General features: G+C 41.5%; 1 protein-coding gene across 2 annotated transcripts in view; it reads left to right on the plus strand.

Annotated features, from left to right (window-relative positions):
* The first annotated feature begins 3,928 nt into the window (after window positions 1–3,928).
* LOC111580733 (myosin heavy chain, fast skeletal muscle-like) overlaps window positions 3,929–24,386 on the plus strand; it is a 34,267-nt gene continuing 13,809 nt past the window's right edge. The window contains exons 1-41 of one of the 2 annotated variants that reach the window (XM_023288601.3): window positions 3,929–3,978; window positions 4,183–4,232; window positions 4,326–4,548; window positions 4,677–4,820; window positions 4,918–5,074; window positions 5,239–5,266; window positions 5,355–5,466; window positions 5,555–5,647; window positions 5,723–5,786; window positions 6,015–6,113; window positions 6,196–6,299; window positions 6,398–6,536; window positions 6,654–6,772; window positions 6,878–7,027; window positions 7,119–7,289; window positions 7,375–7,681; window positions 8,123–8,199; window positions 8,289–8,376; window positions 8,459–8,576; window positions 8,696–8,819; window positions 8,917–9,053; window positions 9,169–9,424; window positions 9,620–9,862; window positions 9,975–10,151; window positions 10,264–10,409; window positions 10,521–10,611; window positions 10,706–11,095; window positions 11,212–11,338; window positions 11,423–11,541; window positions 11,737–11,933; window positions 12,059–12,242; window positions 12,331–12,496; window positions 12,683–12,807; window positions 12,923–13,231; window positions 13,325–13,528; window positions 13,654–13,779; window positions 13,896–14,066; window positions 14,224–14,328; window positions 14,398–14,493; window positions 14,593–14,724; window positions 14,862–14,982. In XM_023288601.3, the coding sequence (XP_023144369.2) occupies window positions 4,345–4,548; window positions 4,677–4,820; window positions 4,918–5,074; window positions 5,239–5,266; window positions 5,355–5,466; window positions 5,555–5,647; window positions 5,723–5,786; window positions 6,015–6,113; window positions 6,196–6,299; window positions 6,398–6,536; window positions 6,654–6,772; window positions 6,878–7,027; window positions 7,119–7,289; window positions 7,375–7,681; window positions 8,123–8,199; window positions 8,289–8,376; window positions 8,459–8,576; window positions 8,696–8,819; window positions 8,917–9,053; window positions 9,169–9,424; window positions 9,620–9,862; window positions 9,975–10,151; window positions 10,264–10,409; window positions 10,521–10,611; window positions 10,706–11,095; window positions 11,212–11,338; window positions 11,423–11,541; window positions 11,737–11,933; window positions 12,059–12,242; window positions 12,331–12,496; window positions 12,683–12,807; window positions 12,923–13,231; window positions 13,325–13,528; window positions 13,654–13,779; window positions 13,896–14,066; window positions 14,224–14,328; window positions 14,398–14,493; window positions 14,593–14,724; window positions 14,862–14,879 (5,817 nt within the window). In that variant the 5' untranslated portion in view covers window positions 3,929–3,978; window positions 4,183–4,232; window positions 4,326–4,344 and the 3' untranslated portion in view covers window positions 14,880–14,982. Of the gene's footprint in view, window positions 3,979–4,182; window positions 4,233–4,325; window positions 4,549–4,676; window positions 4,821–4,917; window positions 5,075–5,238; window positions 5,267–5,354; window positions 5,467–5,554; window positions 5,648–5,722; window positions 5,787–6,014; window positions 6,114–6,195; window positions 6,300–6,397; window positions 6,537–6,653; window positions 6,773–6,877; window positions 7,028–7,118; window positions 7,290–7,374; window positions 7,682–8,122; window positions 8,200–8,288; window positions 8,377–8,458; window positions 8,577–8,695; window positions 8,820–8,916; window positions 9,054–9,168; window positions 9,425–9,619; window positions 9,863–9,974; window positions 10,152–10,263; window positions 10,410–10,520; window positions 10,612–10,705; window positions 11,096–11,211; window positions 11,339–11,422; window positions 11,542–11,736; window positions 11,934–12,058; window positions 12,243–12,330; window positions 12,497–12,682; window positions 12,808–12,922; window positions 13,232–13,324; window positions 13,529–13,653; window positions 13,780–13,895; window positions 14,067–14,223; window positions 14,329–14,397; window positions 14,494–14,592; window positions 14,725–14,861; window positions 14,983–24,386 lie in introns of those variants that run through there. The other variant, XM_055005313.1, reaches the window with a different exon arrangement.

Consider the following 24,386-nt stretch of genomic DNA (forward strand, 5'->3'; position numbering starts at 1 on the left):
AAATAAGTACAAATAATCTACACTGATCGAGCATAACATTATGACCACCTGCCTAATATGGTGTTGGTCCCTCTTTTGCTGCCAAAACAGGCCTAAGCCCTCAAGGCATGGACTCTATTAGACCAGTGAAGGTGTCCTGTGGTATCTGGACCAAGATGTGAGCAGCAGATCCTTTAAGTCCTGTAACTTGTGAGGTGGGGTCTCCATGGATTGAACTTGTTTTTCCAGCAGTTCCCACAGATGCTCGATTGAATTGAGATCTGGGGAATTTGAAGGCCGAGTCAACACCTCAAACTGCTTGTTGCGCTCCTCAAACATTCCTGAACCATTTTTGCTTTGTGGCATGGCACATTATCCTGCTGAAAGAGGCCACAGCCATCAGGGAAGATGGTTTCCATGAAAAGGTGTACATGGTCTGCAACAATGCTTAAGTAGGTGTTACATGTCAAGGTAACATCCACGTGGATGGCAGGACTCAAGGTTTCCCACCAGAACATTGCCCAAAACATCACACTGTCTCCGCTGGCTTGCCGTCTTCCCATAGTGCATCCTGGTGCCATGCGTTCACCAGTTAAGTGACGCACACCCAGCCACCCATCTGATGAAAAAGAAAACGGGATTCATCAGACAAGGCCACCTTCTTCCATTGCTCCATGGTCCAGCTCTGATGCTCATGGGTCAATTGTTGGTGCTTTGGACGGTGCACAGGGGTCAGCATGGGCACCCTGACTGGTCTGCAGCTATGCAGCCCCATAAGCAACAAACTGAGATGCACTGTATATTCTGACACCTTTCTATCAGAACCAACATTAAGTTCTTCAGCAGTCTGAGCAACAGTAGCTCATCTGCTGGATTGGACCAGACGGGTCGCCTTTGCTCCCCATGTGCATCAGTGAGCCTTGGCCATGACTCTGTTGTCGGTTCACCACTGATCTTTCCTTGGAGCGCTTTTGATAGATACTGACCACTGCTGACCGGGAAGACCCCACATGAGCGGCAGTCTAGTCATCCCAATTTTACCCTTGTCAAGCTTACTCAAATCCTTACACTTGCCCATTTTTTCAGCTAACACATCAACTTTGAGGACAAAATGTTCATTTGCTTTCTAATGTATCTAACCCACTAACAGGTGCTATGTTGAAGAGATAATCAGTGTTATTCACTTCACCTGTCAGTGGTCATAATGTTATGCTGGATGGGTCTTTCAGAATTTTTTTTTTTTTTTTTTTTTTTTTGCGCTTTGAAATTTGATTATGTTTTTAGCTAAGAATATTTCAGAAACTGTTAAAGAACACAGCTGTCATTTTCACCACTATTTCTCGCCATGCCATTGATCCACAGATCGACAATATTGCAGATCCAGAGTCTGCAATATTGAACAGATAGATGAAATAGTTTTTGCTCATGGAAAGGCTGAAATATATTTGAAAAATAAGTCAGAGGAATTCCATCTTTGAACACGTGTCCTGATGATGCTATAATGCAGGAACAATTACGAAAGAAAATGTACAAAACTACATAACAATTCAAACTAAAGTTTTATGTCTACAAAGTGGAGTCCAAAAATATGTCCATATTAAACAAACAAACAAACATATACTTTCTTTGTGAGATTTGGAGAACAATTTTGAAACCCCAGAACCCTTTTCTGCTTGAATTAGGTTGCCTGGCAACATTTTGTCATCCCTGCTTGATCAATTGTGAAAGCTCAAATTGAATAACTTTCTTTTCATTTTTGTGACCAAATATTTAATGTAAGAAAGTATTCTGTATCTTTTATTTGTAATATAGTGCCTTGTTAGTACTTATGGTAATGAAAGTATCATTTAATTGACTTCTTTGGTTAATATTTTATAATTAAGTGCAACAATAATCAGAGACTATTTGATCTACTTGTCCAATGTAACAGATTGGACACTATATGGCATGATGAGAAGTAACAGTGAAAATTTCAGGCTTTTATTTTTAATAGTTCCTGAGATATTGTCATCCTCATCCTAGTACTACTATAACTAAAATTATGTAGTATTTGTTTTATTTCATTTCTGTTGCATCAAAGTTTCATACAGATGCTGGTCAGAATTTTTTGAACAGGCTTACAGACTCCATAGTATACGGTTGTTGTTTATTCTCTACATAGGTGAAAATAGAGAGTGGAAATAGAAATGTGAGTCTTTGCTGAGCATTTTTAAGTTTCCCTCTGTTCTGAAAGAGACTTTCTATTTTAAAATTCTTCCAAATGTCTCTTATCCATCAAGCCTGAGGTTTTTCATCTTGACTGTACAGTTGTGGCGCTATCACTGAATGAATTTTGGGATTTTTCTCAGGCTAAAACTGAAAACAAAAGGGATTCCATCTGTTCTTATAGTATTAAGGGGGCAATATAGAACCTTCATTGTTCCCATTTTTTCAGGAATGCAGTCACTTTTAGTGCAAGTAAATCCTTAATGTTGCACACTGTGCAAAGCACTAGACCACTGTATCTGTCAGGAACTCTTCTTTAATGCCAGGCTAAAGCAAGTGGAGCAAGTTGATCATTTTCCTAGTTTGGTTGTGGCACATCCTTAGCAATTTGTCTGCTCTGCACTTTTCTAGCAATTCTACCCGACCTGAGATGAACTATAAAAAACGTGCAAAACATTTTTGCCTGTTGGCTGGCTATGGCCTTACCTTATCTATAGAGGCATGATACTTTTTACTGAAATACAGGGAGGGAAAGATCATTTGAGATAATAAATATCTTTAAACTTTTGACATGTGTTAACAACATATCTAAATGTGTCCTATAAATATATTCTTCCATATATGCCAAACATGAATCACTGCTCCCTCCCTGGATTTATTTTTGACCGTGGTAATACCCCATGATCTGCTGGTAAGATGACAAATAACAAATAATAAGCCAAGTCCATGCAAAACTTGGAAGTGAAAGTTGATCCTGGATATGATCCCAGACTTTCCCTGTAATTAAAACATTAGTCAGCCACTTGCTCTGTGTGTCAGAAATTAAAATCATAAACTGAACCTTTTTGTTACAGAAAAAATACTAATGGTGTTAAGTTATCTGAGTTGGCAATCCTTCTTAAAGTCCGTTCCCAAGAGATAGTCTAACACTTATCAAATGTTAATGGAAAGTCCATCAGCCAATTTTATTTCAGATATCTGAGATTTGCAAGTCCTGTAACTATACACCAGAGGCATCTCAGCACCTCTCCAAATTTAAAACTCATTACTGGCTGCACTTGTTTCTGGCTGTGATATTAATGAACAGGGCACACATATCCCAGCTATAAACTGTGTCAGCTTTAAATGATTTCACCCACTAGATTTTCTGGAACGAATAGACCACAAACAATTCTATGCACTTTTGTAATTTACTAGTGGATATTCTGTGGACATTGCTAGAACACTCAGCTCTTACAAGCTCAATCAAGTGCCACAATAAATCAGTCAAATAACACTGTCATGTTTTTTTTAACAAGACAGAGGCGAAGCATATTAACTGTCAAGATTATGTTGATATATTAAACATTTATGTTGTGTTACAATACAGGAATTTAAGTCATTTAAAATGATTGATGATGTATATAATGATTATATATCCACTGAATATAAATGAAATATAATTATTTAAAAGTGATACTGTGCTTGATTGTGTCATACTGTTTTTTTTAATGAATGCATTAACAACAAAATGTTAATACTTGCTTCACTTAACACTGCTCTTGAGTATTAATAATTCCAATACAGTACTAAAACATATTTGCATTTTTAATATATATTTGTAAAATGTTAATTATATATGTTGAGAGTGAAACATGATTGTTAATTTATCTGTGACCATATCAATATCAAGCAACAAGGTGTCAAGCATTCCTGACCAAACCGAGTAGGGTGCATTTGCTGAGATAGCAGAGTCGTTGTATATAAAAACAGCAGCTCTGGCCATTTGCTCTAACTGACAGGCATCTAAGACAGGTGAGTGCAGGACTGTCCCTATGCTATGTCTCTGTTACATTAATATTCCACAATATTGTTAATAAGTCACATGATCAGTGTTTCTCTTTTTAGTTACATTCCTTAACTTAGACAGTTTTGATTTTAGTTTTTTATGGTAAATATATTTTCAAAATCTTTGATATAAAAACTGATATTGATCAACATTAAACTTTTATTTTGTAGCACTGTGCCATACACAGGATACCAAGGAATTCTGTTTCGCATCAGCAGAGGTAAATTCTATAAAACAAAAGCTGACAGAATTCTGTCAAATGTTGGTTCTAGGATAACTTTCAGATTTTTGTGTGAACTTCTCATATTTTCAGTGTCCATTAAAGTGCCATCATGAGCACAGACGCGGAGATGGAGCAGTATGGCCCGGCGGCCATTTACCTCCGGAAGCCAGAAAGGGAGAGGATTGAGGCCCAGACTGCTCCATTTGATGCCAAAACAGCCTTCTTTGTGCCCGATAATGATGAGATGTATCTCAAGGGTAAACTAGTCAAAAAGGAGGGTGGCAAAGCCACAGTTGAGACAGATGGGGGAAAGGTTGGTGAATGATTTGAAATACCTATTATTTCTATTACATGTTCTATATCTGTTATTACTAACACATTTTCAAATGGATAGAATATGAAATCTTTCATAGACAGAACCTTTCTGCATCTCCTATTCAGAGTATCACTGTAAAAGAGGATGAGATCCATCCCAGGAATCCTCCAAAGTTCGATAAGATGGAGGACATGGCCATGATGACCCACCTCAACGAGCCATCTGTGTTGTATAACCTCAAAGAGCGTTACGCCTCATGGATGATCTATGTAAGTTCTTACTTTGATTATAACTGTTAAACTAACATCCAGATCTTTATATGTTCAAATGTGATGTATTTATATTATTCACTCTCTACTATGACAGACCTACTCTGGGTTGTTCTGCGTTGTCGTAAATCCCTACAAATGGCTTCCCGTGTATGACGCTACATGTGTAGCAGCATACAGAGGCAAAAAGAGGATTGAGGCTCCACCCCACATCTTCTCCATCTCTGACAATGCCTATCAGTTCATGCTCACTGGTAAGATCAGAATTGCTAATAAAGTTGGCACAAATTTAATGGAAGAAATTACCTCAAACATATGCTTTAGTTACTACTAAGTACAAAATAGTTAACTAAATATACAATTATTAAAGGAAAAGTGATGATGGAACTCATGTGAAGTATGAATGTTTGTATTTTAGATCGTGAGAACCAGTCTGTCCTGATCACGTGAGTATAACACAAACTTGTATGTTAAAGATTTGTAAACTTCATGATCATGAAGCTGAAACTTGACAATGTGTCTCTTGTTCCCCAGCGGAGAATCTGGTGCTGGAAAGACTGTCAACACCAAGCGTGTCATCCAGTACTTTGCAACAATTGCATCTCTGGGAGCTAAGAAGGCTGAGGCAACAGCTGGCAAGATGCAGGTAAATTTGATTGTTTAAGAGGGAAGATTATGCCAGAGAAAAGTTTACATTCATGTACAGCTCATGTAAGTCACACCTTCTCCTGCAGGGCTCTCTTGAAGACCAGATTGTTGCAGCCAACCCTCTGCTGGAGGCTTATGGTAATGCCAAGACTGTGAGGAATGACAACTCCTCTCGTTTTGTAAGTCATCAAGTAACACACGTTTTCTTACCGTTTTCAAAAAATACAATGCTAGTAATTAATCTGACTGTTTAGGGTAAATTCATCAGGATCCACTTCGGCTCCTCTGGCAAGCTGGCTTCAGCTGATATTGAAACATGTGAGTTTTGACCCTTGGGTAAATCATAGTGTTCGTTCCAAAATAAATGTGTTTAATCAGTCTAACTTTATACATGCAATGTATAAAGTTAGACTGCGATCACTGGAGTAATGAGAAAAGCAACACAATGAAAGAAGAAATGTAAGAAAGATGGCAGATTCTCTGGATTTAGCTTCAAGAAAGTGTTGTAATACCACAGTTTTCCACACTTTCATTTGTAATTCTTAGATCTGCTGGAGAAGTCTCGTGTCACCTTCCAGTTGTCTGCTGAGAGGAGCTACCATATCTTCTATCAGCTGATGACTGGACACAAGCCTGAGCTCCTGGGTATGCTGGCACACAAGTTGTGCTTAAACTTTTAACAACATTTAAAAATAAAATGTCATGAATTTTGTTTCTCTTCTTCCAGAGGCTCTTCTGATCACCACTAACCCCTATGACTATCCAATGATCAGTCAGGGTGAAATCACTGTCAAGAGCATCAATGATGTGGAGGAGTTCATTGCAACAGATGTAAAACCACATTTCACATTAATTTTTAGACTTACACTTAATATATACTTGTACTTTGTAATGTCAATACAAGTCATTTTCTTTCCTGTGCAACGCAGACTGCTATTGACATCTTGGGTTTCAACGCTGAAGAGAAAATCAACATCTACAAGCTGACCGGTGCTGTGATGCATCATGGCAACATGAAATTCAAGCAAAAGCAGAGAGAGGAGCAGGCTGAGCCTGATGGCACTGAGGGTAATTGATAAAATAATATAACTGACATTGTACAAGTATCATGACGTGGAAGACAGGTATCAGATTAATGTATCAAAGTATTGGGTATTTAGTGCATATATTCTGTCTTTGCCTCAGTGGCTGATAAAATCGCCTATCTCTTCGGCCTGAACTCAGCTGATATGCTGAAAGCTCTGTGCTACCCAAGAGTCAAAGTCGGCAATGAGATGGTCACCAAAGGTCAGACTGTCCCACAGGTAATGAAAATAAAGTTTGATGCCTCAAGTTTTTTTTGAAATATTAGCATTTTGAATTCAGCATATTACTGTGATTATTTTCAATGCTAAAATCTCTTCCTCTAGGTCAACAATGCTGTCAGTGCTCTGTGCAAGTCTGTCTATGAGAAAATGTTCTTGTGGATGGTCATCCGTATCAATGAGATGCTGGACACAAAGCAGCCAAGACAGTTCTTCATTGGTGTGTTGGACATCGCTGGATTTGAGATCTTTGATGTGAGCAGTTGAAATATCTTTGAGATAATGGAACAGTTTAAAAGATCAATCCTATTTTGCCATGATATTAGACCTATTTCTATAATTACAGTTCAACAGCTTGGAGCAACTCTGCATTAACTTCACCAATGAGAAACTGCAACAGTTCTTCAACCACACCATGTTTGTCCTGGAGCAAGAGGAGTACAAGAAAGAAGGTATTGAATGGGAGTTCATTGACTTCGGTATGGACTTGGCTGCCTGCATTGAGCTTATCGAGAAGGTACGGAACCAAACATTTCTTGATGGATGCTAAAATGGTTGCTTGTGCTGGGAAACTTTTAACATGAATTGTAAATTCTTCTCAGCCAATGGGCATCTTCTCCATCCTTGAAGAGGAGTGCATGTTCCCCAAGGCCTCTGATACAACTTTCAAGAACAAGCTGCATGATCAGCATCTTGGCAAGACCAAGGCCTTTGAGAAGCCAAAGCCTGGAAAGGGCAAAGCTGAGGCTCACTTCTCCCTGGTTCACTATGCTGGTACAGTGGACTACAATATTGTTGGCTGGCTGGACAAGAACAAGGACCCACTGAATGAATCTGTTGTTCAGCTCTACCAGAAGTCTGCAAACAAACTGCTGGTCTACCTTTATGCATCCCATGCCTCAGCTGAGGGTAAGAAATAAGAATCGGAATCAGAAAGCCTTTATTGCCAAGTGAGTACATACAAGGAATTTGACTTGGTGTATAGAGAGCAGTGCCTAGCAACAACAGACAGTAAAAGAATAAATAAATCTAAATCTGAGAAGGAACAGAGTCAAGAGTTGTATAGATATTGCAGACAAATTCTTACACTGAAGGCACTGTAGAAATGTTCTTTAAATAATATTACAAATTATGGTATTTTCTTTAATTGGTACAGTGATTTGAATAGTTGAACTGAGCTTGTAAGTGATAGAGCTGTAATCACTAAATGCAGTTTATCATGTCAATGAGGTGCCATAAGTTTGAAGATGCAGACATGAATCTGTGTATGTTACACATGATTTATTCCTGACAATAAGTTGATTACTGCTTTGTGGTGATGATCGTGATATTCATTGTCTTGGCAAACAGAGGCTTCTGGTGGTGGTGGCAAGAAGGGTGGCAAGAAGAAGGGTGGCTCCTTCCAGACTGTGTCCGCTCTTTTCAGAGTATGTATAGTTTCACATATTGGGAAAACAATTGAAAAATATCATATCTAAATCATATTGACCTATTGTCTCATCCTACCACGCTACAGGAGAACTTGGGCAAACTGATGACCAACTTGAGGAGCACCCATCCTCACTTTGTCCGTTGCTTGATTCCCAATGAGACAAAGACCCCAGGTAAGAAGGCCACAGTCTTACAGTATGCTGCACAGTAATGAAAATAATGCTGTACTTTAAACTATGAATTTCCATCTCTCAGGTCTTATGGAGAACTTCTTGGTCATCCACCAGCTGAGGTGTAATGGTGTGCTGGAGGGCATCAGAATCTGTAGAAAGGGCTTCCCCAGCAGAATTCTCTATGGTGACTTCAAGCAGAGGTGGCAAAACTTTTTTTTTTTTTTTTTTGTAACTCATGATGATCTCAAAGGTATTGTGATGGTAAAGACTGAGAAGACAACAAGGACAAAATAAGTAACTATATCATCATATCTTACAGATACAAAGTATTGAATGCCAGTGTCATCCCTGAGGGACAGTTCATTGACAACAAGAAAGCTTCAGAGAAGCTGTTGGGCTCCATTGATGTGGACCACACTCAGTACAAGTTTGGACACACTAAGGTACATATTGTACACCAACAGTATTGACTTTGGTTATAAACAGATCCAGTTGTATCTATGTGTACCGACAACTGAGTCTGCTGATTTGACACCATAGGTGTTCTTCAAAGCTGGTCTGCTGGGTACCCTTGAGGAGATGAGAGATGAGAAACTGGCTTCACTGGTGACCATGACTCAAGCTCTCTGCAGAGGATATGTCATGAGGAAGGAGTTTGTAAAGATGATGGAGAGGAGGTAGGACAATAATAAAACACAGGCATTTATACTGTGTGATATTGTTCCCCTTTACAACAACATTGCAAGACAGTAAATGTGACATTAATTTTGTGTTGATTGTTCTTTCTTCCAGAGAATCTATCTACTCCATCCAGTACAATATCCGTTCATTCATGAATGTGAAGAACTGGCCATGGCTGAAGCTGTACTTCAAGATCAAACCTCTTCTGAAGAGTGCTGAGACTGAGAAGGAGTTGCAGCAGATGAAGGAGAACTATGATAAGATGCAGTCAGACCTGGCTGCTGCTTTGGCCAAGAAGAAGGAGCTGGAGGAGAAGATGGTTTCCCTGCTGCAGGAGAAGAATGACCTGCAACTCCAAGTGGCTGCAGTAAGTATCAAACCAAACCAAGTGTAATTTTATCACGTGTGCATCACTTACTGACCACCTTGGTGGTCCCATATAGGTGGGATATAAAGATGTCACATAACTGCATCATCTTCTGATTGTTTAGACAGTATGTGTTATATCACCCTGTTAAAATATTTAGCAATTAACTTATTGTCTGTTCTACATGGATTGTAGGAAGTTGAGAATCTCTCGGATGCTGAGGAAAGGTGTGAGGGGCTCATTAAGAGCAAGATCCAGCTCGAGGCCAAACTCAAAGAGACAACTGAGAGACTGGAGGATGAAGAGGAAATCAATGCTGAGCTGACTGCCAAGAAGAGGAAGTTGGAGGATGAATGCTCTGAGCTGAAGAAGGACATTGATGACTTGGAGCTCACCTTGGCTAAAGTGGAGAAGGAGAAACATGCCACAGAAAACAAGGTTCATTTCATTTTGACATTGTTTTACATAGAAATGTAGTGTTCCACATTGTTATTCTCCCCTAATTAAATGAATGCTTCAGACGGATGTTAAACTTTATACATGATTTCAGGTGAAAAACCTGACAGAGGAAATGGCCACTCAAGATGAGTCTATTGCCAAGCTGACCAAGGAGAAGAAAGCCCTCCAAGAGAGCCATCAGCAGACACTGGATGACCTCCAGGCAGAGGAAGACAAAGTCAACACTCTGACCAAGGCCAAGACAAAGCTGGAACAGCAAGTGGACGATGTAAGAAAACAACTGTTTTGACTTTATGGTTTTACCTTGCATGAACATAAATGATCCATGGTATAGATACTTAAATGCCTGAAATTAACTCTTACTGCCTGTCATTTGTCAGCTTGAGGGCTCACTGGAGCAGGAGAAGAAGCTCCGCATGGACCTTGAGAGAGCCAAGAGGAAGCTTGAGGGAGATCTGAAACTGGCCCAGGAATCCATAATGGATCTGGAGAATGACAAGCAGCAGTCTGAGGAGAAAATCAAGAAGTAGGTTTTTATTTCTTTTGGTTTTCAATTGTCTTTTCAGGACCTCACATATTACTCTCCAACAACAGTATGAATTATGATGGTAAATTCCATCTTGTTCTCCACATCAAGGAAGGACTTTGAGACCAGTCAGCTCCTCAGCAAGATTGAGGATGAACAGTCCCTTGGTGCTCAGCTTCAGAAGAAGATCAAGGAACTCCAGGTATCATTATTTTACCTATATACAAATATCTCACATTCTAAAACAGCATGTTTAAGTCACTAAATCTTCTTGATGGAACCATCATCAACTCTAGGCTCGCATTGAGGAGCTGGAGGAGGAGATTGAGGCTGAGAGGGCTGCTCGAGCTAAGGTAGAGAAGCAGAGAGCTGATCTCTCCAGGGAGCTTGAGGAGATCAGTGAGAGGCTTGAGGAGGCTGGTGGAGCAACAGCTGCTCAGATTGAGATGAACAAGAAGCGTGAGGCTGAGTTCCAGAAGTTGCGTCGTGACCTTGAAGAGTCAACCCTGCAGCACGAATCTACTGCAGCAGCTCTCCGCAAGAAGCAGGCTGACAGCGTTGCAGAGCTGGGAGAGCAGATCGACAACCTTCAGCGTGTCAAGCAGAAGCTGGAGAAGGAGAAGAGCGAGTACAAGATGGAGATTGATGATCTCTCCAGCAACATGGAGGCTGTTGCCAAGGCGAAGGTGAGTGATCTGGTTGTCTTCCATCAAGCACAGAAACGACATGAACTGTCACAAATGAATCTATCAATAGCTTTGTACTCGAAATGCGCTACATATATCACAATTTCTTTCTGTAGGGCAATTTGGAGAAAATGTGCAGAACTCTTGAGGACCAGCTGAGTGAGTTGAAGGCCAAAAATGACGAGAATGTTCGCCAACTGAACGACATCAATGCACAGAGGGCCAGACTTCAGACAGAGAATGGTAAGTGATGTGGAATGAAAACTAGCTATGAAACACGGTCATGATCATTTTTGATAAATATCACCTTTAAACACGCTCTATCAGGTGAGTTTTCTCGCCAGCTTGAGGAGAAGGAAGCTCTTGTTTCCCAGCTGACCAGAGGCAAGCAGGCCTTCACCCAGCAGATTGAGGAGCTCAAGAGGCACATTGAGGAAGAAGTGAAGGTATGAAAAATTTATATCTCCTTCTATACCATTACAGTTCACTATAAAGTTATTAAGTAGAGAGTTCCAGAGCGTTACTCCAAGGCATTGCTCCCTGACTTGGTGTGTTAGGGATTCAACTTCAACAATTTTTTCTCGAAAGCATTTTGATGTAACATGCACTGGGTTGTCTGACATAGACTGTGTGTTCAACAGGCAAAGAATGCCCTGGCCCATGGTGTTCAGTCAGCTCGCCATGACTGTGATCTGCTCAGAGAGCAGTTTGAGGAGGAGCAGGAGGCCAAGGCTGAGCTGCAGAGAGGAATGTCCAAGGCCAACAGTGAGGTGGCTCAGTGGAGAAGCAAATATGAGACTGATGCTATCCAGCGCACTGAGGAGCTGGAGGAGGCCAAGTAAATAAAACCCCTTGCCTTTCCATATCAGAAAAATCACCAGTTAAATCTGTTTGTTTAATATTTATCTTGTTTATTGTGAAAGTATGTACATATGAGCAAAGATAACTCTTTGCTCACCACAGGAAAAAGCTTGCCCAGCGCCTGCAGGAGGCTGAGGAATCCATTGAGGCTGTGAACTCCAAGTGTGCCTCTTTGGAGAAGACCAAGCAGAGGCTGCAGGGTGAGGTGGAGGACCTCATGATTGATGTGGAGAGAGCTAACGCTCTGGCTGCCAACCTTGACAAGAAGCAGAGGAACTTTGATAAGGTCAGTGCTTGCATTAAAAAACAAAACCAGGTTCAACACAAGACTTCACCAATCCCAGACAAAATATTCTACTTCTTTGTGTTTCTAGGTCCTTGCAGAATGGAAGCAGAAGTATGAGGAGGGCCAGGCAGAACTGGAGGGAGCACAGAAGGAGGCTCGTTCTCTCAGCACCGAGTTGTTCAAGATGAAGAACTCCTATGAGGAGGCTCTGGATCACCTAGAGACCATGAAGAGGGAGAACAAGAACCTGCAACGTATGTCAATCTTTCTATTTAAATTTGTTGCTCCTTCAGCAATTCTGCTAAAGGAGCAACAAATTTAACAAATTCAAATACATGTGCTGTTCATAAGCTTTTGCTGTGGTATAACGCATAAACTATTTCCTTGATACAATGGTTACATTGAGTCAAATTCCTCTCACTGATTTTTTTGTATTGTAGAGGAGATCTCAGATCTGACTGAGCAGATCGGTGAGACTGGAAAGAGCATCCATGAGCTGGAAAAAGCCAAGAAGACTGTTGAGACTGAGAAATCTGAAATCCAGTCTGCACTGGAGGAAGCTGAGGTAATATATTTTCAAATTAAATAAAGTGGATTTCTCTGAATCATATCAATAAATCAAGTGAAGTGAAGCATTATTTCAAGTGACTTTTAATATAAGAATTTAAAATTATTTAAAGGGCACTCTGGAGCATGAGGAGGCCAAGATTCTCCGTGTTCAGCTTGAGCTGAACCAGGTCAAAGGTGAGGTCGACAGGAAGCTGGCAGAGAAGGATGAGGAGATGGAACAGATCAAGAGGAACAGCCAGAGGGTGATTGACTCCATGCAGAGCAATCTTGATGCTGAGGTCAGGAGCAGGAATGATGCCCTGAGAGTCAAGAAGAAGATGGAGGGAGACCTGAATGAGATGGAGATTCAGCTGAGCCATGCCAACAGGCAGGCTGCTGAAGCCCAGAAACAACTGAGGAACGTCCAGGGACAGCTCAAGGTAAGTTTTCTGTGATTGGTGAATTAAAATTAAAATAAAAAACAAACTGTTTGAAAATAATAAAGGTTAACCTTAATGGTTTTTTGTTCTCAGGATGCTCAACTGCACCTTGATGATGCCGTCAGAGGACAGGAAGACATGAAGGAGCAGGTTGCCATGGTGGAGCGCAGGAATGGTCTGATGATGGCTGAGATTGAAGAGCTGAGAGCTGCTCTGGAGCAGACCGAGAGAGGACGCAAAGTGGCTGAGCAGGAGTTGGTTGATGCTAGTGAGCGTGTCGGCCTGCTTCACTCTCAGGTTGGATTTTATTCATTCACAAAAAAAAAATAATGTATTTATTTCTACCTAATGAATAAACAAATGGGATTTTCTTTACACGACAAATAAGTATTGCATTTTTTGTGACTGTTTTTAACATTCAGAACACCAGCCTTCTGAACACCAAGAAGAAGCTGGAGTCTGACCTCGTCCAGGTCCAGGGTGAAGTGGATGATGCTGTTCAGGAAGCAAGGAATGCTGAGGAGAAAGCCAAAAAGGCTATCACTGATGTGAGATTATGTCTATAACTCTTCTATGTATTTATCTTTTTGGCTATTTCCATGTAGTGATATGGTCATATCTATTATAGATCATGAATTACACAGAGAACATTAAATCATTTCAGGCTGCCATGATGGCTGAGGAGCTGAAGAAGGAGCAGGACACCAGCGCTCACCTGGAGAGGATGAAGAAGAACCTGGAGGTCACAGTCAAGGACCTGCAGCACCGTCTGGATGAGGCTGAGAACCTGGCCATGAAGGGTGGCAAGAAGCAGCTTCAGAAACTGGAATCCAGGGTATACACTATATATTGTGAAAAATGCATTTTTTAGAATGCCAATTAAACTTTCAAGGAGTAGAATAAATTTACCAGTATTTATTTGCTTTGTAAGAATTAGGAAAAAGTATATGCTTTCATTCCATTTTCATGAATTAACCACCATCACCTTACAGGTGCGTGAGCTTGAAACTGAAGTTGAAGGTGAGCAGAGACGTGGAGCTGATGCTGTCAAAGGAGTGCGCAAATATGAGAGGAGAGTGAAGGAGCTGACCTACCAGGTAAATATTTTTACTACAAAAACACAGTACTATGAGTTGTCTTTTACTTACAATCCTTTATCCTTGTAGACTGAGGAGGACAAGAAGAACATGACCAGACTTCAGGATCTGGTGGATAAGCTGCAGCTCAAAGTCAAAGCTTACAAGAGACAGTCTGAGGAGGCTGTAAGTGAATATTTAAGTGACTAATCTTTATTTTTTTCCTTTTTTTGCAAATAATAGCTGTTTTGTAATCAAGCCAATGTCACTGCAATCATTTCACAGGAGGAACAGGCCAACACGCACATGTCCAGGCTCAGAAAGGTTCAGCATGAGCTGGAGGAAGCTCAGGAGCGTGCTGACATTGCTGAGTCCCAGGTCAACAAGCTGAGAGCCAAGAGCCGTGATGCTGGAAAGGTAGCAATTCACATAATTGAAGTCATGTAAACAGCTGCATGCAGGTTGACGGGGTCTTTAAATACTTATTAAAGATAAATTAAAGCCCCAAATATCCTTTAAAACTTTAACAATTTTCTATTTTTTCTTTTTTGCAGAGTGAGTCTGCTGAATAAGAGACCACATCTAAATGAAACTGTTCAACAGAATTCATAAAATATGAACAATCTGTTGAATACTATTTACAGTGCAGCATTTCAATAAAACTTTTCAATATTAGTCAATTGCATTTACTGTGTGTTTCCTGTAACTTCTGATGCAAAATGGATGCAACACTACAGCAGAATTGAGTGGAGTTTAATCAGGTTAACAAGTTATAGAGCAGTTAGACACATCACATCAAATCCATACTCCATTGTTTCATACCTGGTAATATCAGACATTTTGAATTTAATTGAAAGGATAGCCCCTTGAGATGGAGCATCTCATTTTCATAGGGTTCCGAAGAACACAAAATAGAAAACAAATTCAAACACAACACTGTACAGCAAACACTACAGATACACCATTACAGTCAGCTCACACACTCACCCTTCCCCACCCCCCAACCTCAGCAACCAAAGGAAAAGAAACCAATTACAAAGACCAAGAATACAACAAATACATTGTCATCTGAAGCAGTTTGAGTAAATTATTTGAAGAGAAGAATAATTGAGAGACCATCCAAATTAAAGGCATACACAGATTGTGTTAAAATGAGAAAGAAAAGAGGTCCTGAAACAACAAAAATGGGTAATACATCTTACAGAGGAAGATTATCCCTATCAGAAGGGGCTTTGTTTGGAATGAGCAGTGTCCAACTTCTTTGAGATGAAGGAATATTGCAGACGTCACAGTGAATATAAGGTGTTTAAGAACTGCCCCACACTCCTCAAACTGTTTTGGAGACTCATGGTGGTTGCTTGGAAAACCCGGTCCATCCCATCGTCCTGGTGTAAAGCAGTCACTACCTTCATCCCAAAGGAAAAAGATTTCCAAAACATCAAGCAATTCAGAGGCATCGCCCTGTTGAACGTGGAGGGGAAAATCTTTTTCTCCGTCTTGGCCAGACGCATGACCAACTACCTCCTGGCAAACAAGTACATTGACACCAGCTGCCAGAAGGCAGGTGTTCCAGGGTTCCCCGGCTGCGTGGAACACGCTGCGATGATCTGGGAGCAGATCCAGTCAGCTAAGTGCAGTAAGTCGAACCTCCGTGTTGTCTGGCTGGACCTCGCGAACGCCTTCGGATCAGTTCCCCACCAGCTCATTACGTATGCCCTTGACTTCTTCCACATTCCATCATGTATCCAGGGCCTAGTGGGAAACTACTTTAACAACCTATATGTCTGTTATACAACCCAGCATATCTCTACTGGTTGGCACCAGCTGGAGAAGGGTATAGCAATGGAATGCGCCATCTCTCCTATCCTCTTCACAGCAGCATTTGAGGTAATCCTGACAGGAGGAAGGCAGATGGCCCGAGGAGTGAGATCTCAGACAGGTCAAAGGCTTCCTGCCATACGGTCCTATATGGATGTCACCACCCTCCTCCAAACAGCAGCCTGCACGTCCAAACTCCTCAAACGCTTAGAGGAGCTGCTCACACGGGCCCGCATGAAAATCAAGCCCGTAAAGTCTCGCAGCCTGTCGATCTGAAAGGGAGTGAGGAACGACAACACCCTCTTTACTGTGGATGGCGAAAGGATTCCCTTACTGGTGGAAGAACCCATGAGGAGCCTTGGCAGACTATACACAGCTGACTTGTCAGATAAGAGCATGGCTGCAACCATCACAACCCAACTTCAGGACGGGCTCCACAAGATCAACCAGTGCTTCCCGCCAGGGAAATTCAAAGTTTGGTGCTACCAGTTTACGTTACACCAATGCCTGATGTGGTCTCTGAAACTGAATGATATCACCTTGACAACCGTCCTGAAAATGGAGGGAAAAGCCAACAATTTCATATGGAAATGGCTTGGCCTTCCTCAATGCTTCTCCACCACAGCACTTTTTGGCAGATACACCTTACAACTTCCACTGCAGTCAATCAGCATGAGGTACAAAAAGGAGAAGGTGAGACTCTTATTTGAACTAAGAGACTCAGCAGACCCAGCCATTCAAAGTGCTAAGCCACATGTTCGAACAGGACACAAGTGGAACATAACTCAAGCAGTCGACCAAGCCATAGACCAACTAAAACACCACGAAATTGTTGGCTCCACACAACAGGGCAGATTGGGCTTAGGATGGGGAGCAGCACCAAAGAGATGGTCCAAAGCCACCAGGAAGGAGAGGAAAGATCTGGTCATCTCTGAAGTTGTCAGGATGGAAGAGGAAGGCTTTAAGATCACAGCTGTGAGCCAACAACAACAAGGAAGATGGACCACCTGGGAGGCTGTGACTAACAGGACCATCACTTAGGCCGACATGTGGAGGACACCCCAGGCAAGACTGTGCTTCCGGATCAGGGCCACCTACGACCTACTCCCAAGTCCCTGGAACTTCCTGGTTTTGTATGGCGCCAAAGAACCCTGCCAGCTCTGCAACATCTCAAACCCAAACCTGAAGCACATCCTCTCCGGCCGCAAGACTGAATTGTCGCAGGGCAGGTACCGATGGCGGCATGATAAGGTCTTGCGCAAGCTGGCAGAGACACTGGAAATCCGCAGATTGGAAGCAAACAGGTCTGGTACATCTAGAGCCCCGAAGTGGATCCAGTTTGTCAGGCAAGGGAGAGAGACTCAGCACCACACACACAAGGCCGGGCGCTCCCTCCTATTGCTAGGTGGTGAATGGCAGCTAGCAGCCAAGCTCAACCGCCAGCTGAAATTCCCTCCAGAGATCACCACACCATCTCTACGCCCAGGCATTGTGCTATGGTCAGCTTCTGCCAGAACAGTGATCATGGTAGAGCTGACTGTCCCATGGGAAAAAGAGATGGAGGCTGCATATGAGAGGAAGAAGGAGAGGTATGCGGAACTGTCAGCCACGTGCCGGCAAGCTGGATGGAAAGTTTTCACTTTCCCAGTGGAAGTCGGGTGCAGGAGCTTCACCGGACATCCACTCAGCAGCTCCTGAAAACTCTGGGAGTAACAGGTCCCAAAAGGAAGCGGGCACTCCGAGATCTGGCGGAGGAGGCAGAGCAGGGAAGCTTGTGGCTCTGGCTCCGGAGGAAGGACAAGGCATGGGGAAAAAAAGGATCCTAAGCAGGCTGCAGGGAGTGGTAGGGAGACGTCCCTACCGCTGCCCCACCACCCCGAGATGTTCCGGGAATAATGGGGCGAAACATCAAAGAAGGGTGGCTCCCGGTTGACAACTCTGCAGCCTGCACAATGGCATCGGTGGAGGTGCGACAGGCAGAAATGCCAAGCAGGTGAATCTCCTGTGCTTACATTTAAAGTTCTACACACGTGGACAAATATGTTGGTACCCCTCGGTTAATGAAAGAAAAACCCACAATGGTCACAGAAATAACTTGAATCTGACAAAAGTACTAATAAACAAAAAAATCTATGAAAATGAACCAATGAAAATCAGACATTGCTTTTGAACTGTGGTTTAACAGAATTATTTTAAAGAATAAACTCATGAAACAGGCCTGGACAAAAATGATGGTACCCCTAGAAATGACTGAAAATAATGTCACCATAGGGATATGTTCAATCAAGGTGTGCCCTCTAATTAGCATCACAGGTGTCTACAAACTTGTAATCAGTCAGTCGGCCTATTTATAGGGTTACAAGTAGTGGTGACATGGTGTGTACCACACTAAACATGGGCCAGAGGAAGCGAAGGAGAGAGTTGTCACAGGAGATTAGAAAGAAAATTGTAGACAAGCATGTTAAAGGTAAAGGCTATAAGACCATCTCCAAGCAGCTTGATGTTCCTGTGACTACAGTTGCACATATTATTCAGAAATTTAAGATCCATGGGACTGTAGCCAACCTCCCTGGACGTGGCCGCAGGAGGAAAATTGATGACAAATGCAAGAGACAGATAATACGAATGGTAACAAAAGAGCCCAGAACAACCTCTGAAGACATTAAAGGTGAACTCCAAGGTCAAGGTACCTCAGTGTCAGATCACACCATCCGTCGTTGTTTGAACCAAAGTGGACTTCATGGGAGACGACCAAGGAGGACACCACTGTTGAAAACAAATCATAAAAAAGCCAGACTGGAATTTGCCAAACTGCATGTTGACAAACCACAAAGCTTCTGGGAGAATGTCCTATGGACAGACGAGACAAAACTGGAACTTTTTGGCAAGGCACATCAGCTCTATGTTCACACACACAAAAATGAAGCATATCAAGAAAAGAACACTGTCCCTACTGTGAAACATGGAGGAGGTTCTGTTATGTTCTGGGGCTGCTTTGCTGCATCTGGCACAGGGTGTCTTGAATCTGTGCAGGGTACAATGAAATCTCATGACTATCAAGGTATTCTAGAGAGAAATGTGCTGCTGGATGGTAAAGAATTCTGAATTTCTAACATATCAGAGTTGGAGATGTAAGTATCAGTGTCATCAGCATAAAGGTGAAGAGAACAATGTGAACTTATTAGAGGCAGGTCATTAATGAAATAAGGAAGGTCCCTCGAGTGGAGCCTTGTGGACCACTTGTTCTCACAATTAAAACAATCAAGCTGAGTAACCTAAAAAAGGAAAAATAAGAAGTATTAAACCAGAGAGCATTTTGAGTTAGACCAAAGAACAGAGGTTGTCAGGCCTGCGGCTGCCAGGACCAGATAGTGCTTTCTCCCTTTCCCTCCGCCCCTCTCTCTCTCTCTCCTCAGGTGTGTGCGGAGCTGCAGTGACAAGGTGTTCCCTATCTTCAATAATCATCTGCTGGTGCAGGAGCGGGAGGAAGGCAGCCAATCAAACCTCACCTGCCTCACAATATAACCTGACGCCACTCACCTCTCAGTGCCGGATCGTGATACAACCCAGTAACAGCTTGCGCACGTTCACTCCAGCCTTAAAGTCATTTTATCTGTACTTACCTCTGTTAATCCTGGCTGTCTCTCCTCTGTTCCAGCACCTGGTCCTCCCACTCCTGCTTCATTCCTCCTGGTCACCACAGTGTTCGGTTGAAGTCCATCTCCGTAACGATTCCCCAGCTGTTCCGTTCTCCACCTAGGCCAATTCACCTGTGCGGATTCTCTCCTCTGGCGTCCCTCATGTCTGATCTGCTGCTGCAGCTCCTCCACTCTACACCTTTGGAAACCCACACCATCCGGACCCCCCACTGCATCCAAGGATTCCAGCCTGTTTTCCCCCTCCCTGGAGAGCCAGCTCCTTAGTCAAAGCTAAGCCCAGTCCGAGGATCCAGTAGTTCACGCAGCCAAACAATCCATTCTTGTAGCTTCCTCGTTTCTAATTCAGAGATAGAAGTACTGTGTTTTTGAGCTCTCTGATGTCGCTGTTTTGTCTAGTCGCTAAAGTTAGCTTTTTGAATTTGTTCTGTTTTCTCTAGGATTCTAATTCAGAGTTTCTTCATTCTTCCGACGTTCCTGAATTATGTTAAACTTCTTGCTTAGGTAATTCCCAAACGTGAGTTAGTTAAAGTTACTGTAGTTTTCCTCCACGCCAATTGGTGTCTCTTTGAGTTCAGAGTACCTTTGTTCCGGTAGTTACTCCTAGTTCCGGTTGTAGTCTTCCGGTTGTAACCAAGTTAGGACTGGTGAGGGTCTTCCGGTTTCTTTTAACACAGAACCGACAACGCCACCTCGGGACTTTCACCCTAAGAATGTTAACAATCCTGCCTCTCAACAGAGGGTTTCCCCTACTAAACACAGGTACATGCACAAATTAATACAGAGGCGTGTTTAGAAAAATATAAATACAATTTTTATTTTGGTACAAAAACATGTTCAGCACACAAAACACTAATGTTGATATAAACGCAGTTATTAAAACTGGAAGTCACACAAGCCCTACGCAGCTATGGAGGGGAGAAACCTGACTACTGAGCTAGAGAACACAGCCACAACAACCTAAGGATAAACACACGGGGAGAAAACTAAACTCGAACCAAGCAAACTGATACAGAACTAGGCAAAACGACTACAAACTAAAAGAAAGAAACAACAAAATAAACAAGCAAAACGACAAGGCAACAGAGGCAAAACTCGGCTGTCCGACCCTACAAGCGCATGACGCCGCCGCTAAACCAGGACACCGTCGGCAAGACTCTGCACTGCAGCCACAGAACACTAGTCTATCCAGGAGTATTCAGGAGTATACTGGAGCTACGTCCGTCAATCAATTTGAACCCCCAGCTGCAACGGCCAAACCAATCATTAGTTCCCCCACAGCTGTATGGCATGATGGCTAATCAGCCGGTCACACGGTGATCGTTATAGTCCTATTTTTGAATTTCTGTTCAATAAAATCTTGTTAAATTGTTGAAATGGTCTGACGTCTCATTTCCCGCACCTGAGCCTTTGGAAATCGTAACAGAGGTAGCGGTTGACTATATTAAAGACTTTAAAAAGAGCAATGAAAATCCCAACTGACAGCTGGCCTTCTTAAAGGATGATAACACATACTCAGTACATTTCAGAAGAGCTGTGATAGTGGAGAAATTTCATCTAAAGCCAGATTGGAATAGAGATAAAATATTGAGCAAGTTGATGTACTGCAATCATTAATTAAAGATAATTTCCTAAAAGCTTTTGCTATTATAAAAATAATAGAAATTGGTCCATAACTATTTAAACCAGGTGTGTCTCTACCTTTGAAAACTGGGATTACTGTAGCACATTTTAATATTGGTGGAACTGAATAAGGAAGCAGGGACAAATTTAAGATTTGAATTTCTGAAGAAATTCACTAGATGAGTCAGTCAGAGCAGTGGGGGGCCTATAAATATTACCTATAATGAAATGTTTGTAATCCTGAAGAATGACATCAATAAAAAGACATTCAAAATTAACTTGCGCTACCTTAGGAATGACAAACTCAGTAACAAGATTTGCAGAAACATGCAACCACCCCTCCTCCTCTAGAAGCAGCTGTAAACAGAACACAATCATCCATTTTTTTAAAAATTCATCACCACAAATCCTGCTGTGTAGCCATGTTTCAGAAACAGTGAGAATATTTGGTTTGTGTAGTACTGCAACTCTATAAATCATATCAAATTCCTTGTGTGTACTCACTTGGCAGTAAAGGCTTTTCTATTTCTGATTGTGATAACCCAGGCTCTGAGAAGATCCATTTCAGAGACAAGACTCCTAATGTTGAGATGAATAACCCTCAAACCATTAGCTGATTCGTTCATGCCACAAGAAGGAATGAAATATCATATTTAGAAAAATATATATTAATATTTTATATGTTTCATTTTGTTGTAGCTGTTCAGTTATGTTACATGCAGTAGATAAAACCCCACTCTGCATTTCACAAATGAACATAATTTTGGTCGTTTGAGTCAACGTTAACCTGAAGTTTCAGCTTGACAATAACAAAAAAACAATAACATAGATAAATATGCACAGACTTTGGAAGGAAAAGTCAAAGAGATGATTTTCCTCAATCATCAGTTAGTTTCAAAGTGTTAATGTTCTCATCTGTGCCTGAATAACATGCATGCTTAACACTCATGTTGTCTTAAGATTCTGTGCACTTCCCTTGTCCTCAGGGTCAAAAATGACCCACCTCCACTGTGCCTCTAACATAGAGCAGCTTCACTGAATTCTCAAAAATCTATTTTACATGAAGAACCAATCTGTCAGGTATCACACACTTTGTGAATGTCTGGGTTTTTTCACTTCAGAAGGCAAAAAGACTTTATTTAATCAGTGGACACCACTCGTTTTTATTGCATCTTACATGTTTTAACTGTTCTCTTCACTAAAGTAGAGGTTCATCATCACTATTATTGTTGCTAAAGGTACTGCACAGGTGTAAACATTATTTGTTTAGCAAGAGATAGTACTTGTATATCCTAAGAAAGTAACAGAAATGTGCAGAAAGTAGCTTGAAACGCATCTTTGAAGGGAAACAATGGAATGGAAAATTACAAAACAACTACAAAATACTAGTCTTCTCACATCTTTTGAATCATTGCTCGCACCCACATGGTGCATAACCTACAACAATAATAAGAATAAAATAAAATAATAGATGCGGAACAAAAATATGAAGAACATATTAAACTCTAATTAGCACCTGTAGGTCAGTAGTGTGTGTGTGCATGAACTTTACAAATGTTTTTGTCACATGTGCAGCACAGTATTTGTTTTACAGTCCTTCTTGTTATTCCTGGATGTGTGAAAAAATCTGATCTATGACCTGCTGGGTACTGAAATCTGCACTCATGGCTTCAGCAAAGAGAGAACTGGTGGTGCTGTCATCTGCAGCACCTTTACAACACCTTTACCTTTACCTGAAGATAATCTTTGTACCCTGGTGATGTACAGCTTTGATGAAAATATAAACAAATACAGTGTTTCACTTTTTCTAATGTTGGGGTCACCTTAGAATAAGTCATTGAATTTCAAGTTGAAAAAATGTCATTTAGGGTGTTTTCTATGCTAACACAGTGGCTGGGCCATTTCAAGACAAGGGGACAGTAGCACTCATGTCTGTAGTGTCTCTGGTGTCCAACTGACCCTGAAGTCTGAAGAAGTCCATGATGTGGATTTATACTGACACATGAGAACAAAATTGGCAAATGCCTTTCCACTTTGATCAGACTTTATCACCTTACCCTTTTAGAACATATGTGCAGTCATCAGATTATTTACACATGCCCATGGTAAAATCTGATTTAGTTTCATAGTAAACGCACAACCATATATTTAAAGTTCCATCAGGTTCAGAAAATAATTCACTGTTGTGTATACAACATTTTAATAGAGAAAGCAAAATGAAGATAGGATTATTGAGCCCAGAATGTATTGGTTCAAATCTGGAATCAATATTTTGCCTTAAGTTTTTTTTCCAAATACCTCAGTCTCCTCACAGCAGCAAGGTCAATAAAAACCTAAGAAGTGTTTTGCTTCCATAGTCTAAGTAAATGAAGGTCATATTCAATGGAAATTCTAATGCCAACAATACTGTAATACATTTTTCTCTTTGTCCTAAAAATGTGATGCCTTAGAAAACACAGATAGTGGCATACACATAGCAGGCTGAATCTCTCTGTAGAGACATTTTTATGCTGTTCAGTCAGAATAGATGCATACAGTCTAGTAATGTGGTGATCTGCTACTAAGAAAGACCACAAAAGCAACTGACAATTTGATTTCAAGAAACCAAGATGTTGGGATCGCTCCTTCTTTAACTTCATTCATGTTACAATGACATCTTGTGGTCCTTCAGAACCCACAGTCTCATTTCCAGCTCGTCACGTACCAATGCAGGACCCCTTGGCGTCACATTAAAATGCACTGGGTACCCTCTAGTGTCATTTTTGAAGATGCAGAGTAGTCTGTCAGACCTGCAGAAGTAGATGCCATGAGAAAGTAGCAAAATGATGTCTGCTCCTCTTGTCTTTATTGCTCCTTTTCAGGCAAGAAGCTGTTAATCTTGTGCCTAATGTTGTCATAGGTAACCTCTACCCAAACCATGGTCTTTCCTTAAACTGAACCAAAACGTCTGGTGCCTAAACTTAACCAACCACCAAGTGGAAA

Source organism: Amphiprion ocellaris, chromosome 19, assembly GCF_022539595.1.
Source record: "Amphiprion ocellaris isolate individual 3 ecotype Okinawa chromosome 19, ASM2253959v1, whole genome shotgun sequence".
Lineage (NCBI taxonomy): Eukaryota > Metazoa > Chordata > Actinopteri > Pomacentridae > Amphiprion > Amphiprion ocellaris.